This window comes from Drosophila ananassae, chromosome XL, assembly GCF_017639315.1.
Source record: "Drosophila ananassae strain 14024-0371.13 chromosome XL, ASM1763931v2, whole genome shotgun sequence".
NCBI classification, from domain to species: Eukaryota; Metazoa; Arthropoda; class Insecta; order Diptera; family Drosophilidae; genus Drosophila; species Drosophila ananassae.
Window position 1 is genome coordinate 10,583,687 of NC_057931.1, and position 14,097 is coordinate 10,597,783.

At 46.9% G+C, this 14,097-nt stretch overlaps 1 protein-coding gene across 2 annotated transcripts; it reads right to left on the minus strand.

Annotated features, from left to right (window-relative positions):
- Positions 1 to 5,741: 5,741 nt before the first annotated feature.
- Positions 5,742 to 13,671, minus strand: LOC6504642 (vinculin). 2 transcript variants are annotated; one of them, XM_001966448.4, is made up of 6 exons: positions 13,578 to 13,671; positions 11,530 to 11,701; positions 7,279 to 9,469; positions 7,092 to 7,222; positions 6,635 to 7,033; positions 5,742 to 6,563 (listed from the first exon to the last, which is right to left on the minus strand). In XM_001966448.4, exons 2-6 carry the CDS (start codon positions 11,584 to 11,586, stop codon positions 6,456 to 6,458), a joined length of 2,886 nt encoding a protein of 961 aa, XP_001966484.1. In that variant the 5' UTR covers positions 11,587 to 11,701; positions 13,578 to 13,671; the 3' UTR covers positions 5,742 to 6,455. The 2 variants fall into 2 exon arrangements, with proteins under 2 accessions (XP_001966484.1, XP_032309318.1); XM_032453427.2 differs by lacking the exon at positions 13,578 to 13,671 and adding an exon at positions 13,305 to 13,323.
- Between the last annotated feature and the right edge of the window lie 426 nt (positions 13,672 to 14,097).

A 14,097-nucleotide genomic window follows, 5' to 3' on the forward strand; every position in this document is an offset into this window, starting at 1 on the left:
TTTCCAAAATCCTTTGATGCAGATCGAAGGATATGAAGGTCCTGATTCCAAAATTGTAACCCATTTTTAGATCGGCCTTGAAAGTGCCGAGATATTCACATTCCAAATTATAAAAAGTGACGTGTCCCAGTAATTTAATTTCCCTTTGGTGTTCCCTTTGATATTTGAAATAGTTCGGTTTGCCAGTCGATCCGCCTTATTTTTGCCCATTTTATGACCTATCACAATCCTGGATTGGATGCGAAATGGCCGAGATATTCACAAAAAACGGTTAAAAAAAATCGAATCCACCTACTAGTCGTTTCTGTTCGCCTAGTACTTCGAGCCGGGTAGCGGCCAAAACTTAAGAAATTTTCGGCCACTTAAGGGCGTGACGTCACAGCTTGAGCTTCGATGCGTGACGTCACAGCTTCAGCTTCGATGAGTGACGTCACAGACTGAGCTTTGATGCGTGACGTCACAACTGGGTGGTGTTTTGGCTAAATTGGTTCGTGTCTTGGACACTGGTTTGTGTCTTGGATGATGTGGTTTGTGTCTTGGCTAATAAAAATTTTTAAATCGTGCACCTACTGGGCGTTTCTGTTCGCCTGGTACTTCGGCCTGGTACACGTGGCCACAATCGACATTTTCGAAGGTGCCAAAAAAATGCAAGTCATTTCAAAAAATAAAAAAATTATGGAAAAATCTGGAAAACTCAGGGAAATTCAGGAAAAGTTCTAAAAAATTGGAAAAACTGTGGAATATTTAAAAAATTTAAAAATATGCGAAAAATTTTAGAAAATTCTAGGAAAATAGGAAAAAATGCGGAAAAACTAGTGAAAATTCTGGAAAATTGTCAAATTTGAAAAAATCCGGGTTATTTGGTACCCCCCTTTAATAAAAAAAAAATACACCATTTTTAAACTTTTTATTCAATTTATTACATATCATACAGGCTGATAGACTATACTAGGCTATAACTAAACAATATCTACTACATCTAATCCATAGAGATGCTTAGAAATATATAGTTGACATTCTGGAGATGCTGTTTCGCCCCTTTCGCCTGAAGCCAATGGGCGGGCACAGGTTCTGACGACACATAACCGAAGATCCTCCTTGGGTTGTGGGCGATGGTCCTGTGACGAAGAAGCTGATCTTGATCCTTCAGGCGTAGCTCACAATCATCCAGTCCGTCATTCATCCGTCTACCATCAGCATTGGTCCGGTTTCCACCTGCAACATATTCGCCAAAAACTGCGAGGAAAGTGCTGATCGTACTTTTCCAAGGGTTACCATCATGATTTGTGCCAAACATGGGGCCAAAATTTAACTTTAAGAATTTTAAGTATCTTTTGATGCAGATTGACGAGGATTAGTTTCCTGATTCATCAATGGTACGCCGTTTTTCAATCGGCCAATGCTGTACGGTATATGCTGTACGGTATATGCTGTACGGTATATGCTGTACGATCTATACTATACGATCTATACTATACGATCTATGGTGTGCGGTATATGCTGTGCGGTATATGCTGTGCGGTATATGCTGTGCGGTAAATGCTGTGCGGTATATGCTGTGCGGTATATGCTGTGCGGTAAATGCTGTGCGGTATATGCTGTGCGGTATATGCTGTGCGGTATATGCTGTGCGGTATTTGCTGTGCGGTAAATGCGTATGCTTACGATCTATGCTGTGCGGTATACGATCTTTGCTATACGATCTATGCTATACGATCTATGCTGTGCGGTAAATGCTGTGCGGTATATGCTGTGCGGTATATGCTGTGCGGTATATGCTGTGCGGTATTTGCTGTGCGGTAAATGCGTATGCTTACGATCTATGCTGTGCGGTATACGATCTTTGCTATACGATCTATGCTATACGATCTATGCTGTGCGGTAAATGCTGTGCGGTAAATGCTGTGCAGTATATGCTGTACGGTATATGCTGTACGATCTATGCTATACGATCTATACTATACGATCTATGCTGTGCGGTATATGCTGTGCGGTATATGCTGTTTTTTTTTTTTTTTTTAATCGTTTCTTTATTTACAACTTAAACTAACAGTGGTGTCTCCTAAACCTGCTCCTGCGGAAATGCCGGTAGGCTTTGCTTCGCAGGGCTAGGGTTGGCGTAAGATTAGCGCCCCGCAATATTTGGTTGCTCGGCTTGGAGCCTAGCCTCCGCCCGGATCCTTTCCAGCCGTCTCAGCTCCTTCATGGTTGTAGCTGCAAAGCTGCTCAGACCATCCCAGAACTGGGCGTCCTCCAGCAGCCTTCTTCCGAGGAGTTCCGCCGTCTGCACATCCCCAAGAAGTCTTTGCCTTGGAGCTGTGAACCGTGGGCAGTCCAAGACCACGTGCTCCGCAGTTTCTTCTACGCCGCATGCCGGGCACCTTGGGTCGTCGTCATGACCAAATTTGAAAAGGTAGCTTCTGAAGCAACCGTGGCCGCTGATGAGTTGCGTGAGCCAAAAATTTACTTCTCCGTGTTTTCTATGGAGCCATCTCTCCAGATCGGGGACCAATCGGTGGGTCCAGCGTCCCTTGGTCGATTCGTCCCAGCGTCGCTGCCACTTTCTGATGCTCGACGCTCTCGAGCTTAGTTTAAGCCGACGGCGTGTCGCCGCCGGTACTTGCCCGCTCAGCTCTGTTAGAGCCTGGAATATTTCGGACCGTTCCGCTGCGAGAAGGTCAAAAGGGACCATGCCTGCGATGACGAGAGCTGCGTCATCCGAGATGGACCGGAAGCCCGAGCACACCCTTAGGGCGCACAGTCTGTATGTACTGTTTAAGCCCTTGGTGTACGTACTTATTTTGGCCGACTCCGCCCACACGGGGGCTGCGTAGAGCATCGTTGAGCTGCAGACGGTCTGGAGCAATAATCTGCGTCCTTGCTTTGGGCCCCTGCAGTTCATCATAATTTTTCCCAGGGCTCTGGCGACGTTTGCTGCCTTTCTGTTGGCTTCTGCGAAGTGCTCCCTGAAGCAGAGCCTCGTGTCCATCATTACACCCAGGTACCTGATGGCCCTGGTTGATGTGACCAAGTGGCCCCTGATGCTTATCGTGGCTGTCTCGACACGTTTCCTGCTTGAGACCAGGACAGCCTCTGTCTTATGATGGGCTAGACTTAGCCCCGCCCGGTCGAGCCACTCGACGACGCATGCAATGGCTGCATTGCATGAATTTTCGGCTTCCTGCTGTGCGGTATATGCTGTGCGGTATATGCTGTGCGGTATATGCTGTGCGGTAAATGCTGTGCGGTAAATGCTGTGCGGTAAATGCTGCACGATGTATGCTATACGATCTATACTATACGATCTATGCTGTGCGGTAAATGCTGTGCGGTAAATGCTGTGCAGTATATGCTGTGCGGTAAATGCTGCACGATGTATGCTATACGATCTATACTATACGATCTATGCTGTGCGGTAAATGCTGTGCGGTAAATGCTGCACGATGTATGCTATACGATCTATACTACACGATCTATGATGTGCGGTAAATGCTGTGCGGTAAATGCTGTGCAGTATATGCTGTGCAGTAAATGCTGCACGATGTATGCTATACGATCTATACTATACGATCTATACTATACGATCTATGCTGTGCGGTAAATGCTGTGCGGTAAATGCTGTGCGGTAAATGCTGCACGATCTATGCTAAACGATCTATGCTATACGATCTATGCTATACGATCGATGCTGTGCGGTATATGCTGTGCGGTAAATGCTGTGCGGTATATGCTGTGCGGTAAATGTTGTGCGGTAAATGCTGTGCGGTAAATGCTGCACGATGTATGCTATACGATCTATACTATACGATCTATGCTGTGCGGTAAATGCTGTGCGGTAAATGCTGTGCAGTATATGCTGTGCGGTAAATGCTGCACGATGTATGCTATACGATCTATACTATACGATCTATGCTGTGCGGTAAATGCTGTGCGGTAAATGCTGTGCGGTAAATGCTGTGCGGTAAATGCTGCACGATGTATGCTATACGATCTATACTATACGATCTATGATGTGCGGTAAATGCTGTGCGGTAAATGCTGTGCGGTAAATGCTGTGCGGTAAATGCTGCACGATCTATGCTAAACGATCTATGCTATACGATCGATGCTGTGCGGTAAATGCTGTGCGGTAAATGCTGTGCGGTAAATGCTGCACGATGTATGCTATACGATCTATACTATACGATCTATACTATACGATCTATGCTGTGCGGTAAATGCTGTGCGGTAAATGCTGCACGATCTATGCTAAACGATCTATGCTATACGATCTATGCTATACGATCGATGCTGTGCGGTATATGCTGTGCGGTAAATGCTGTGCGGTAAATGCTGTGCGGTAAATGCTGTGCGGTAAATGCTGTGCGGTAAATGCTGTGCGGTAAATGCTGTGCGGTAAATGCTGTGCAGTATATGCTGTGCAGTAAATGCTGCCCGATGTATGCTATACGATCTATACTATACGATCTATGCTGTGCGGTAAATGCTGTGCGGTAAATGCTGTGCGGTAAATGCTGTGCGGTAAATGCTGCACGATCTATGCTAAACGATCTATGCAATACGATCTATGCTATACGATCGATGCTGTGCGGTATATGCTGTGCGGTATATGCTGTGCGGTAAATGCTGTGCGGTAAATGCTGTGCGGTATATGCTGTGCGGTAAATGCTGCACGATCTATGCTAAACGATCTATGCAATACGATCTATACTATACGATCTATGCTGTGCGGTAAATGCTGTGCGGTAAATGCTGTGCAGTATATGCTGTGCGGTAAATGCTGCACGATCTATGCTAAACGATCTATGCTATACGATCTATGCTATACGATCGATGCTGTGCGGTATATGCTGTGCGGTAAATGCTGTGCGGTAAATGCTGTGCGGTAAATGCTGTGCGGTAAATGCTGCACGATCTATGCTAAACGATCTATGCAATACGATCTATACTATACGATCTATGCTGTGCGGTATATGCTGTGCGGTAAATGCTGCACGATCTATGCTAAACGATCTATGCTATACGATCTATACTATACGATCTATGCTGTGCGGTATTTGCTGTACGGTATATGCTGTACGGTATATGCCATGCGGATAAAATCGGAAAAGAAATTTTCAGTGAAAATCGAGAAAAAGCGTGATGTAACCCCTTCTCTGCTCTGGCAATTTATTTCCGATCCGGAAATAAGATGCAGTTTTGTAATCAGGGAACTAATTGCCATTATCCCTCATTCAAATTATTGCTTTAAAGCCGTTTTAAAAATTTTCGATTTTTTACAAGGGGTACCCCTTGGAAAATTGCGATTTCTGGATGTTTTCAAAATTTGGACACTTCTGTCCCTTCCGAAAGGCATAGCTCTGGCAATTTATTCCGATCCGGAAATAAGATGCAGTATTGTAATCAGGGAACTAATTGCCATTATCCCTCATTCAAATTATTGCTTTAAAGCAGTTTTAAAAATTTTCGATTTTTTACAAGGGGTACCCCTTGGAAAATCGCGATTTCTGGATGTTTTCAAAATTTGGACACTTCTGTCCCTTCCGTAAGGCATAGCTCTGGCCACTTATTTACGATCCGGAAATAAGATACAGTTTTGTAATCAGGGAACTAATTGCCATTATTCCTCGTTCAAAATATTGCTTAAAAGCCGTTTTCAAAATTTTCCATTTTATCCAAGGGGTATCCCTAAGCAGTTTGAAAGCAATTTGAGAACCAAACCAATTAGAAAACGATGATGATTCTATATTCAGTTTTATTTCAATGATATTGGAAGATGACACACTTCAGTTGTTGGGCTTACAAGGTTTTGGATTTAAAGTTATATCGTCTACAAAGTTATATATGTTTTCAGTATGCCAGGTTGTGTATTTTGATTTCTAGTTAAGGGGTTAGGATTTCGAACATAAACAATGGCAAAAGGGGCCTGGGGCTGGTGGTTGGTTCATTAAATGCTTCGGTTAGTACACTACAAAAAAAGAGTAGTAGGAAACGGTGGTAGAGTAGAGTATTCATATTCGAATTTGCAAATTGTGTGGGAGAGTGTCACTTATTAAATATAGATTGCATTCGCTTACATCTGACTGTACATTCATCTCTGCTGATATTGCTTTAGTTTTCTGGCTTGCTTTTTAATATAATTATTATCATTTTTTTTTTTTGTTTTTATTGCACGCTTAATAATTAATTTTACAATTATTGAAACAAAATTAGAATAGGAAACAGAGTGGAGAGGGGACATGAGCACAAGTTTATCCTTTTTTTTCAGAGCTTTTCAGTTTTCCGCTTGCTTCTCGGAGCACATAATAAATAGTTGCAGGCACTTACATAGGGTTAATGGGGGAGTTTCATTTTTAACATTTAAAATTTAAAGAATTCATTAAGATTAGTGTTTAGCTTTGTATGTTACAACACAAGGCACGTGTGGCAGGTGGCGGGCGGCGGAGTCCGGCAGCCTAGTACTGGTACCAGGGCTGTCGGCGCACCCACTGGAGGCGATTGCTGGTCTGGTCCGACCGGATCTTGATGCTGGCTCCCTCGGCGGCGCGCACCGTCTCCTTCACCTGTTCGAATTGGAAAGAGAGGGCATTAGAATAAAGATATTTTGGAAACTATAGATACTATCACTACTTACACTCTGCATGAGGTTCTGGGCATTGCCCACCAGCATCTCGGTGGCCTCGCGATCCTCATCCGATCCCTGGGCTCCCAGCATGGTGGCCTTCACCGTCGACAGAATCTTGAGCTGGGTGCCGATGGTGGGAATCCTCTCGCAAACCTGCAGCAGATTGGTGCGGATGCGGCGATCCGTGCACTGGCGGGCCAGCTCCTTGGCCAGCCGTGTCACGTCCTCGGAGGCCTCGGCGATCTTCTTGGCGGTGGCGATCAGCTCGCGTTTGCTGCCCCGCGAGTCCGAGAGCACCAGCTCGCTGAGTCGGGCCATCAGGATGGCCATGCGCTTGGCGGCGGCAATGATCTCGTTGTCCTTGGACGACCACTGGCGCACCTCCTGGTGCAGGCCGCGGGCGGCAATCTGGGAGAGGGAAGATAATTAGTAAACTTTCCCTTAAGGAACAGGTATGGGATTCTACCAAAATAGGCTGGTTGGCATGTGGCATCGTACGGAAGACGCCCTCGTCCTCGTCGTCTGTCTCTGGTGGCGGAGGACGCACTGGAGCCATACCCTCCCTGGGTAGTGGTGGTCGTGGAGGAGCACGCTCAGCTGTGGATGATAAGGGTATAAGAGGAGCTGATAACAGAATTCCCAATGAGACTCACCATTCTGATTGGAAAGATGAAGAGCGCTCAGCTCTGGAATCGGTGGCGGCAGCGACGTGGGCAGCGGTGGCGGCTGGGGCGGGGCAATCGCCTCACGCACTTCCCGGACATCGCCCAGGAGGCGCTGGAAGGAGTTCTTCCAGGCGGCAGCTGCTGCCGGATCAGCAATGTTGGTGGCCACCAGTTTGGCATCACCCACCATGGCGGGCAGGGAACGTTCCAGCCGATTGGCGGCGGCGTTGAGGCGCTCCGTGAACACCGGATCCTCGGAGTTGTCCGCCTCCTGTTTGGCCACCAAGAGCACCCGATTGATCAGACGGGCAATGTTGGAGGTATTGTCGACCATCTTCTGGGGCTGGCGGGCGTGAATGGCGTCCTCGCAGAGCTTGGCGTAGACCTGCATGTGCTCCTCGGAGGTCTTGATGAAGTCCGCTGGGTCTGTGGCCTGGTCGCAGAGGGTGCGCATCCGCAGAACCGTATCGGCGTACTGTTGCTTCAGATTCTGGAGATGCTCGTCGGCGGCCTTGCTGCCCGGATAGTTCATACGGATGCGGCCGGCGCTGATCAGCTGCGGCGTCAGTGAGTCCACCTGGGCGGCGGAGGAGAGCAGGATCTCGGCGATCTTCTTGTTGCCACAAGCTCCGCCGGCGGCCACCATGCGCGACGTTTTCGAGGCGCGGTCGCTGAAGGCCTGCAGATTGTTGGACTTCTGGTTGAAGTTCTGCTCCCGGCCGGGAGTGCCCTCCGGCTGCATGACCGCCTCCGTGAACTGCTTCAGCGGCGTGCTGACGTCCATGAAGTCCTGGACAATGCGGTTCACCAGGGCGTTCTGGATGGCGGCCTTCAGTTCGTAGAGTTTCTGGGTCAGTTGCTTGGCGGCCTGCTTGGCTGCCGGACCGGATCCGGCTGCCTGGCGTTTGAGACGCTCCACCTCGTCGCACAGCTGCTGAATTTCGGCCTTCTGGTGGCCGGGACATCCCTCGGCCACCTTGCGTCCCTCCTCGACGATCAGATTGATGGCCCGCTCGCCCAGGCCGCCGTCGTTGATCTCCGGATGCTGCAGCCACTTGACGGCCTGCTCCAGGCGGCCCTGGATGGTGTGGGCCGTCTGCTGGACACCGGCCTTGTCCACTCCCTGGACGGCCTGGTGGACCAGGGACTGGAGTTCACCCAACCGGTCGCGAATGCCTCGGGCAAGGGATTCGGCCTGCGGGGTCTGACCCTTGCCGTCCTGGCGCAGTTCGCACAGGGTGTTCGCCATGGCGGTGACCTCGTCCGCCAGCCTGCGAATGGGATACGAGTCCTGGGGCAGGCAACGCTCCGAGATCTCGGTGGCGTTGTCGATGACCTGGCGCAGGGCCTTCTCGCCGACACCGCCGCGCAGGGCGTAGGGATTCGATAGCCACTCGTTGGCGAGCTCCATCTTGTTGGAAATGGCATTGGACAGTTTCTTCAGAACGGTGAGGTTGTCCAGCTCGCTGGTGTCCTCGTCATAGGTGGTCAGCTGGAGGACGCGGATGATCTCCTGCAGCTCGTCGCTCATGCGGGCGGCCAGGTAGTTCCTGTTCTCGGCCGCCTCCTCGGCTCCGCGTCCCTGCTGCTCCACAATGTGGATGTAGACCTTCATGCTGCAGATGAGGATGGGGGCCAGGGTCTTGACCTGCTCCAGGCAACGCACCAGAATCTCGCTGTGCACCTGATGGGTCAGCTCCTTCTCACGGGCACCCACCTCGCGATGCACCTTGCTCAGGCAGGGCGATAGGTCCTTGAGGAACTGCACCAGCATCTCCATCGTGTTGATCACCTCGGCGACGGCCAGGTAGTCCAGCACCCGTTTACACTCCTGGATGATCTTGCGCACCTCGCTCTCGTCGAAGCACAGCAGCAGGGAGGAGGTGCCCTGCAGGATGCCGCGGCTGCCCTCGATCAGCTTCTTGCGCGCCGGACCCGAGTACGGGTCGGAGCGGAGCATGTCGGATGCCTCTTCCAGCAGCTGCGAGGCACCCTCCACCCGGTGCAGTGCCGACGGCATGTCCTGGCGCAGGATCTTGTCATCGGAGCTGTTGATCGTCTCCCGGCCGACCTTCACCAAATTGGCCACCGCCGCCGACACCACCTGGACGGGTCGGCTGAGATCCGGCATGGCGTTGCCATCCTCGGCCTCCTCATGGAGGATCACGAGGCGGGATACCTGTCGAAATAAAACGGATAAGGATTAGTTTCCAAAAATATATCTTAAAGATAATTAAGTTTAAGTTGAAGTTCTGGATGCAATGAATGAGATTATAGAATGGAAAACCCTCAGAGCTCTCTGAAAGATAGAGATACTGGGGACTTTGACGCCTTCAGTCAAGCGTACTGATTGATCAATCAATTCCCCGCCACGGATGGGGCAATGGAGTTATTTATGGAAGCCGAAGCTGTTAATGATCCCACTGAGTGATCCAGCCCACTCAGTTTTGTCGGTGGCCTCTGGTGGCTGCCATTCATTCATAGATTTGGAGTAACAGCGATTTCTCCAGCAGATGGGGGGAATAAAATAGAGAGAGAGAGCAGAACTGGATTTCCCGAAGCGGGAGCGGGGGCGTGGGTGTTGTATGTTGGCTAGAGAACGCCACATGTTGCATATGGCATTTTTGGTCTTGACATCAGCACCTGCTGCTCAAGGTGTTTTCGGCCATGGCTATTTATAGGAGCCCCCCAGTCCCCGTCCCAGTCGATTAATCTCCAGTGGTCTTAGCCAAAGTGAAACCAAATCGTTACACTTGCTCTAGACTGGTGTAATCCCTGGTATTAGCCGAGGGCTTACAGGGCCTTAACCCAGTGGCCAGTGGCCAGTGCCAGAGACAGCTAGAGAAAGATTGCCAGCCAAGCAATTAGCCAACTAGATTAATTAATTATGTAATTAAGCACCTCCCGTCAGTCATTAGACCAACTATAGATACAACAGAGCTACTCTATATAGCCATGTTCGCTATAGCCCACATCTGTTGGTATCAATGTGTTGATTGATGTGCTGAATGATCGTTTTTAATTCATTTGTTTGCCAGGCCAGGCCGGGCCAGGCCAGTGGGATGACTAATGCTCTGGGTTTGCTTTTTTGGCACAGTTTTCAGACCGCAGTCCTCACTCATCCGCAACCGATGGATGGCTAGATGGATGGCTAGATGGATGTATGGATGGATGGGTGGATGGCTGGGTGGATGGATGGTTGGATGGTGAACACCTACCACCTACACTCTCTCTATATACATATTTCACCTAACTCCCACACCTTTAGTTCCCGCCTCACCTCGCCTTTTCGCACCCCCCTTTTCGAGAAAACCTCCCAAAAGTTGCTATGATTTCATTTTCATGGCTTGTGAGTCGTCGTAAATGTTTTTATTTTGGTTTGTTGCTGTTGGATTCTCTTAAACGTATTTTATGCTGCTATTTTTGGATGTTGGCCAACTAAAATCAGCGCCCCCGTCACAGCCGAAGCCGCCAGGCACCTTTTCCCCGATTCTTTTCATTTTCATTTGTTGCGTTATTAAATTAAAATTCTGCCTTTCCGCCAGCGCCTTCGAGGAGGAGGTGGAGAAGGTGGCTCAGGTTGGTCGCCGTCTCTCTGGCCTGGCCTCTGATCAACATTTATTCTACCTAATTTATTTTTAGATTCGTTAAGTAATGCCAAAAAAACAAAAATACAGAAAACTGAAAACAACAAAAAAACAAAAAACGGAAACAAAAACAAAACACAAACTGATCTCTCCGCTCCGCAAGTTTGTTTTTTATTTCACGATGGAAATCACAAGAACACCAAATATATGTATGTATAGAGTGGTGTGGTCCAAAGGGGTGGCCACTATAACACATATTCAATATAGCATAATGCCCAACACATGCCACACAGATGCACAGCTCGGGGGGATGATGTCAGGTGCAAGGTGCCATCGGTATATGATCGTGGAAGATGTGGAGAAAGTAAGGTGCTAGCTCATAACTAACGATGCTTTTTGTTCTACACCATACACTGTGAGAAACAGAGGTCTCTAGCTCCTCTGTTTACTATCCCAGTGGATGCTACTCCATGATCATGATCATGAGATGGTTTAGAAAACAAAAGATATTACCTTGCGGGACGCCAACTTGCTTACTAGTTAGAGCTAGTCGGGGGAGAAATTAACTTGAAACGAAAGTTCAACCCTCCATCTGGATACATCCCAACCCCCAAAAACTGTCATATCCTTGCAAAGGATATGTAGATCTTACCTGCTGGGCAACAGGATCTAATATGCTCTCGATGGTTTTTGTGTGAAAGACTGGCATCTTTGCTGCTCTGTTGGTTACCTTTCCTAATCAGTTCACTTTTCACTTATCTCCTGGGGGTTATCGCACTTCCTCTCGTCTCTGGTCTCGCTCTCTGGGCCAGTTCTCCAATTCTCTGCAAAGAAATATGAATAAAAACATATTTAAAATCAAGTAAACAAATCTCTAGAATTATCTAGCCGTCAAGAAATTCCAACTAGATGGTGAGATAAGATGAGAAAGGGTTCTACACATTCCAATTGAAATAATTTCGAGTTCTGGAAGCTCAAAAATGGAAGTTATGAGCCATAAATCGTGAATAATTTGCTCCCCAACCATACAAATTTCAATCAATTGATATCAAACCGCATCATGTAAATTAATTTAAGATCCAAAAGCCTTGTGCTCATTTATGGAACACTTTATGGAACAACTCTGACAATTGTGAAGAGTACTCTACTAAACTACAGAACTTTATCGGATGTATAAACAATCTCTGACCCAGATTTCCAAGAAAGATAGACAGAACCAGAACCAGAACCAGAACCAGAACCCTTTCCATCCAACACCTTCCTCTGACAAGGGGGTCTGAGGCTTATATACAATATATGTACATATTATATTCATAAGCATTTTGGGTTTTCGTTTTTGTTTGTTGATTCAGTTTTCAGTTCAGTCGCTGCTGCTTTCGCTTTAATAACGATGACGCATCTCGTGAGGTCACTTGCCCAGACATTCGGGGGATGTCGATATTGGATTGGCCCTGGGATTGCTATGATTAGGGGTATGGGCTATACGGAATCGATGACGCACTGGTCGGCTCGGACCCAGAGGGTGCGGACCTTAAATAGTTGGCCATGATTTACAGAAATACTGGGCAAAAATAAAACCAACATAAAACAAAAGATAAAATACAAAAAAAAAAAGGTGGAAAATGGGAAAATCCGCGCCAAAAGACATTGAAAATACGACTTCCTCTAAACGCGAATGGGAGGTGTTTTTGCGTAGGAGGGTTTTTGGGGGGACTTTCTTCTATATGGCTGGGTGGCCCCTCCAGACTAGAAGTATTTCTGGATATTTAGAACCGTCTTAGAACGCCAGCAATGCACTCACACACATCGAATGGAACGGAATCTAAATATATATTTTAGAATCTAGAATCTAGAATCTAGAAATACTTGTGATGTACAACGTCTGCCACTTATGGAATTTTGCTTTCGATTGATTTTCAACTCAAAAATTCATAATAGCCGAGCCAAAAACAATTTTAGCAAGCCATTTTTATTGTGTGTTTTTCTATGGCCAGATGTGGGCTGAAGTTTATTGACTTGCTGCTGCTGCCTCTGGCCATTTATGGCCAACAAATTGCACGCCCAATACGAACAGGTTGGTTCCGGAGGGGGGAGTGGCGGGGGAGGCTCTGATCGGCTCGGAGGAAGCTCTACAAGTTCTCGGCTATTTCTAGTCACTGGATCCTATCAGATGGAATCGGTAGTATGGAGATCTTGCAACTCGACGCAGAGTGTGACACAACCATATACACACTGATAAATACACGGAATTAAATGTTGAAAATATGCATATTTTGAACCAGATTTCAGTCATTTTTTTTTTTTTTAATCTTGAACGTGATGTATGCCTCATTGATGGCGGTATTGTTGCATTTCATATTCGGGCAGGTACTGTAGGTATATTCCACTGATATTTGGGGCTTTGTCACCGCTCTCATACACACTCACACACACGGCCGCCAAGTCGAGAGACAGCAACAATTGGTTCACACAGTCACACAACAAAAAATCCAAAAAAAAAAAAAAAACAGAATAGAAAGAAAATAAATTAGTAAGAGAATATAACAGAACACGGTTGGGGGCGAATGTTGTTAAATATTGTACTGCTACTGCTACTTCTACTTCTACTGCTGCTGCTGCTGTGTCTTCTTTTCTCATCAACAAATAATTCACGAAATCGAAATAGTTATTATACATATATATATGCTCGTCGTTATTTACTTTGTCTGGCTCTTTTTAGCTGCGCCCCAACTTGTTTCCCCAACTTATTTCCGCGACTGTTCTTTCAATACTAAAAAAAGAATCTGATTGGGGAGCGCAGCGCTCGCACGTTAGAGTGGACCTTGCTCAAAGAGAACACGTTGGCGACACAACAATATAAGAGTCTTCAAGATTCAAATTTATTTACTTTATATTTTAAACAGATGGTACTCTGAAAAGATATTTTTTTTTACCTAATAAAATGTTTCGTTAGTTTGTTGTATAAAGAGCCACTCCAAAGCTTACGCTTATAAACGCGCACACTCATCCAGCCTGCGCACAGTGGACTTTCCTAGCTTTCCGAGCAGGTAAATTTTGTCTCAATTCTATTCTTAAAGTTTAATTGTTTTCTAAATAATGGAGTAAAGTATTTAAAAGCAATAAACCTAAAGCTTAGCTTAGCAAGCTACCAAGTCTGTCTTTAAACATTATCCATCCATAATTTATATATTTTTTTTTGTAAACTATTAGACGATAGCCC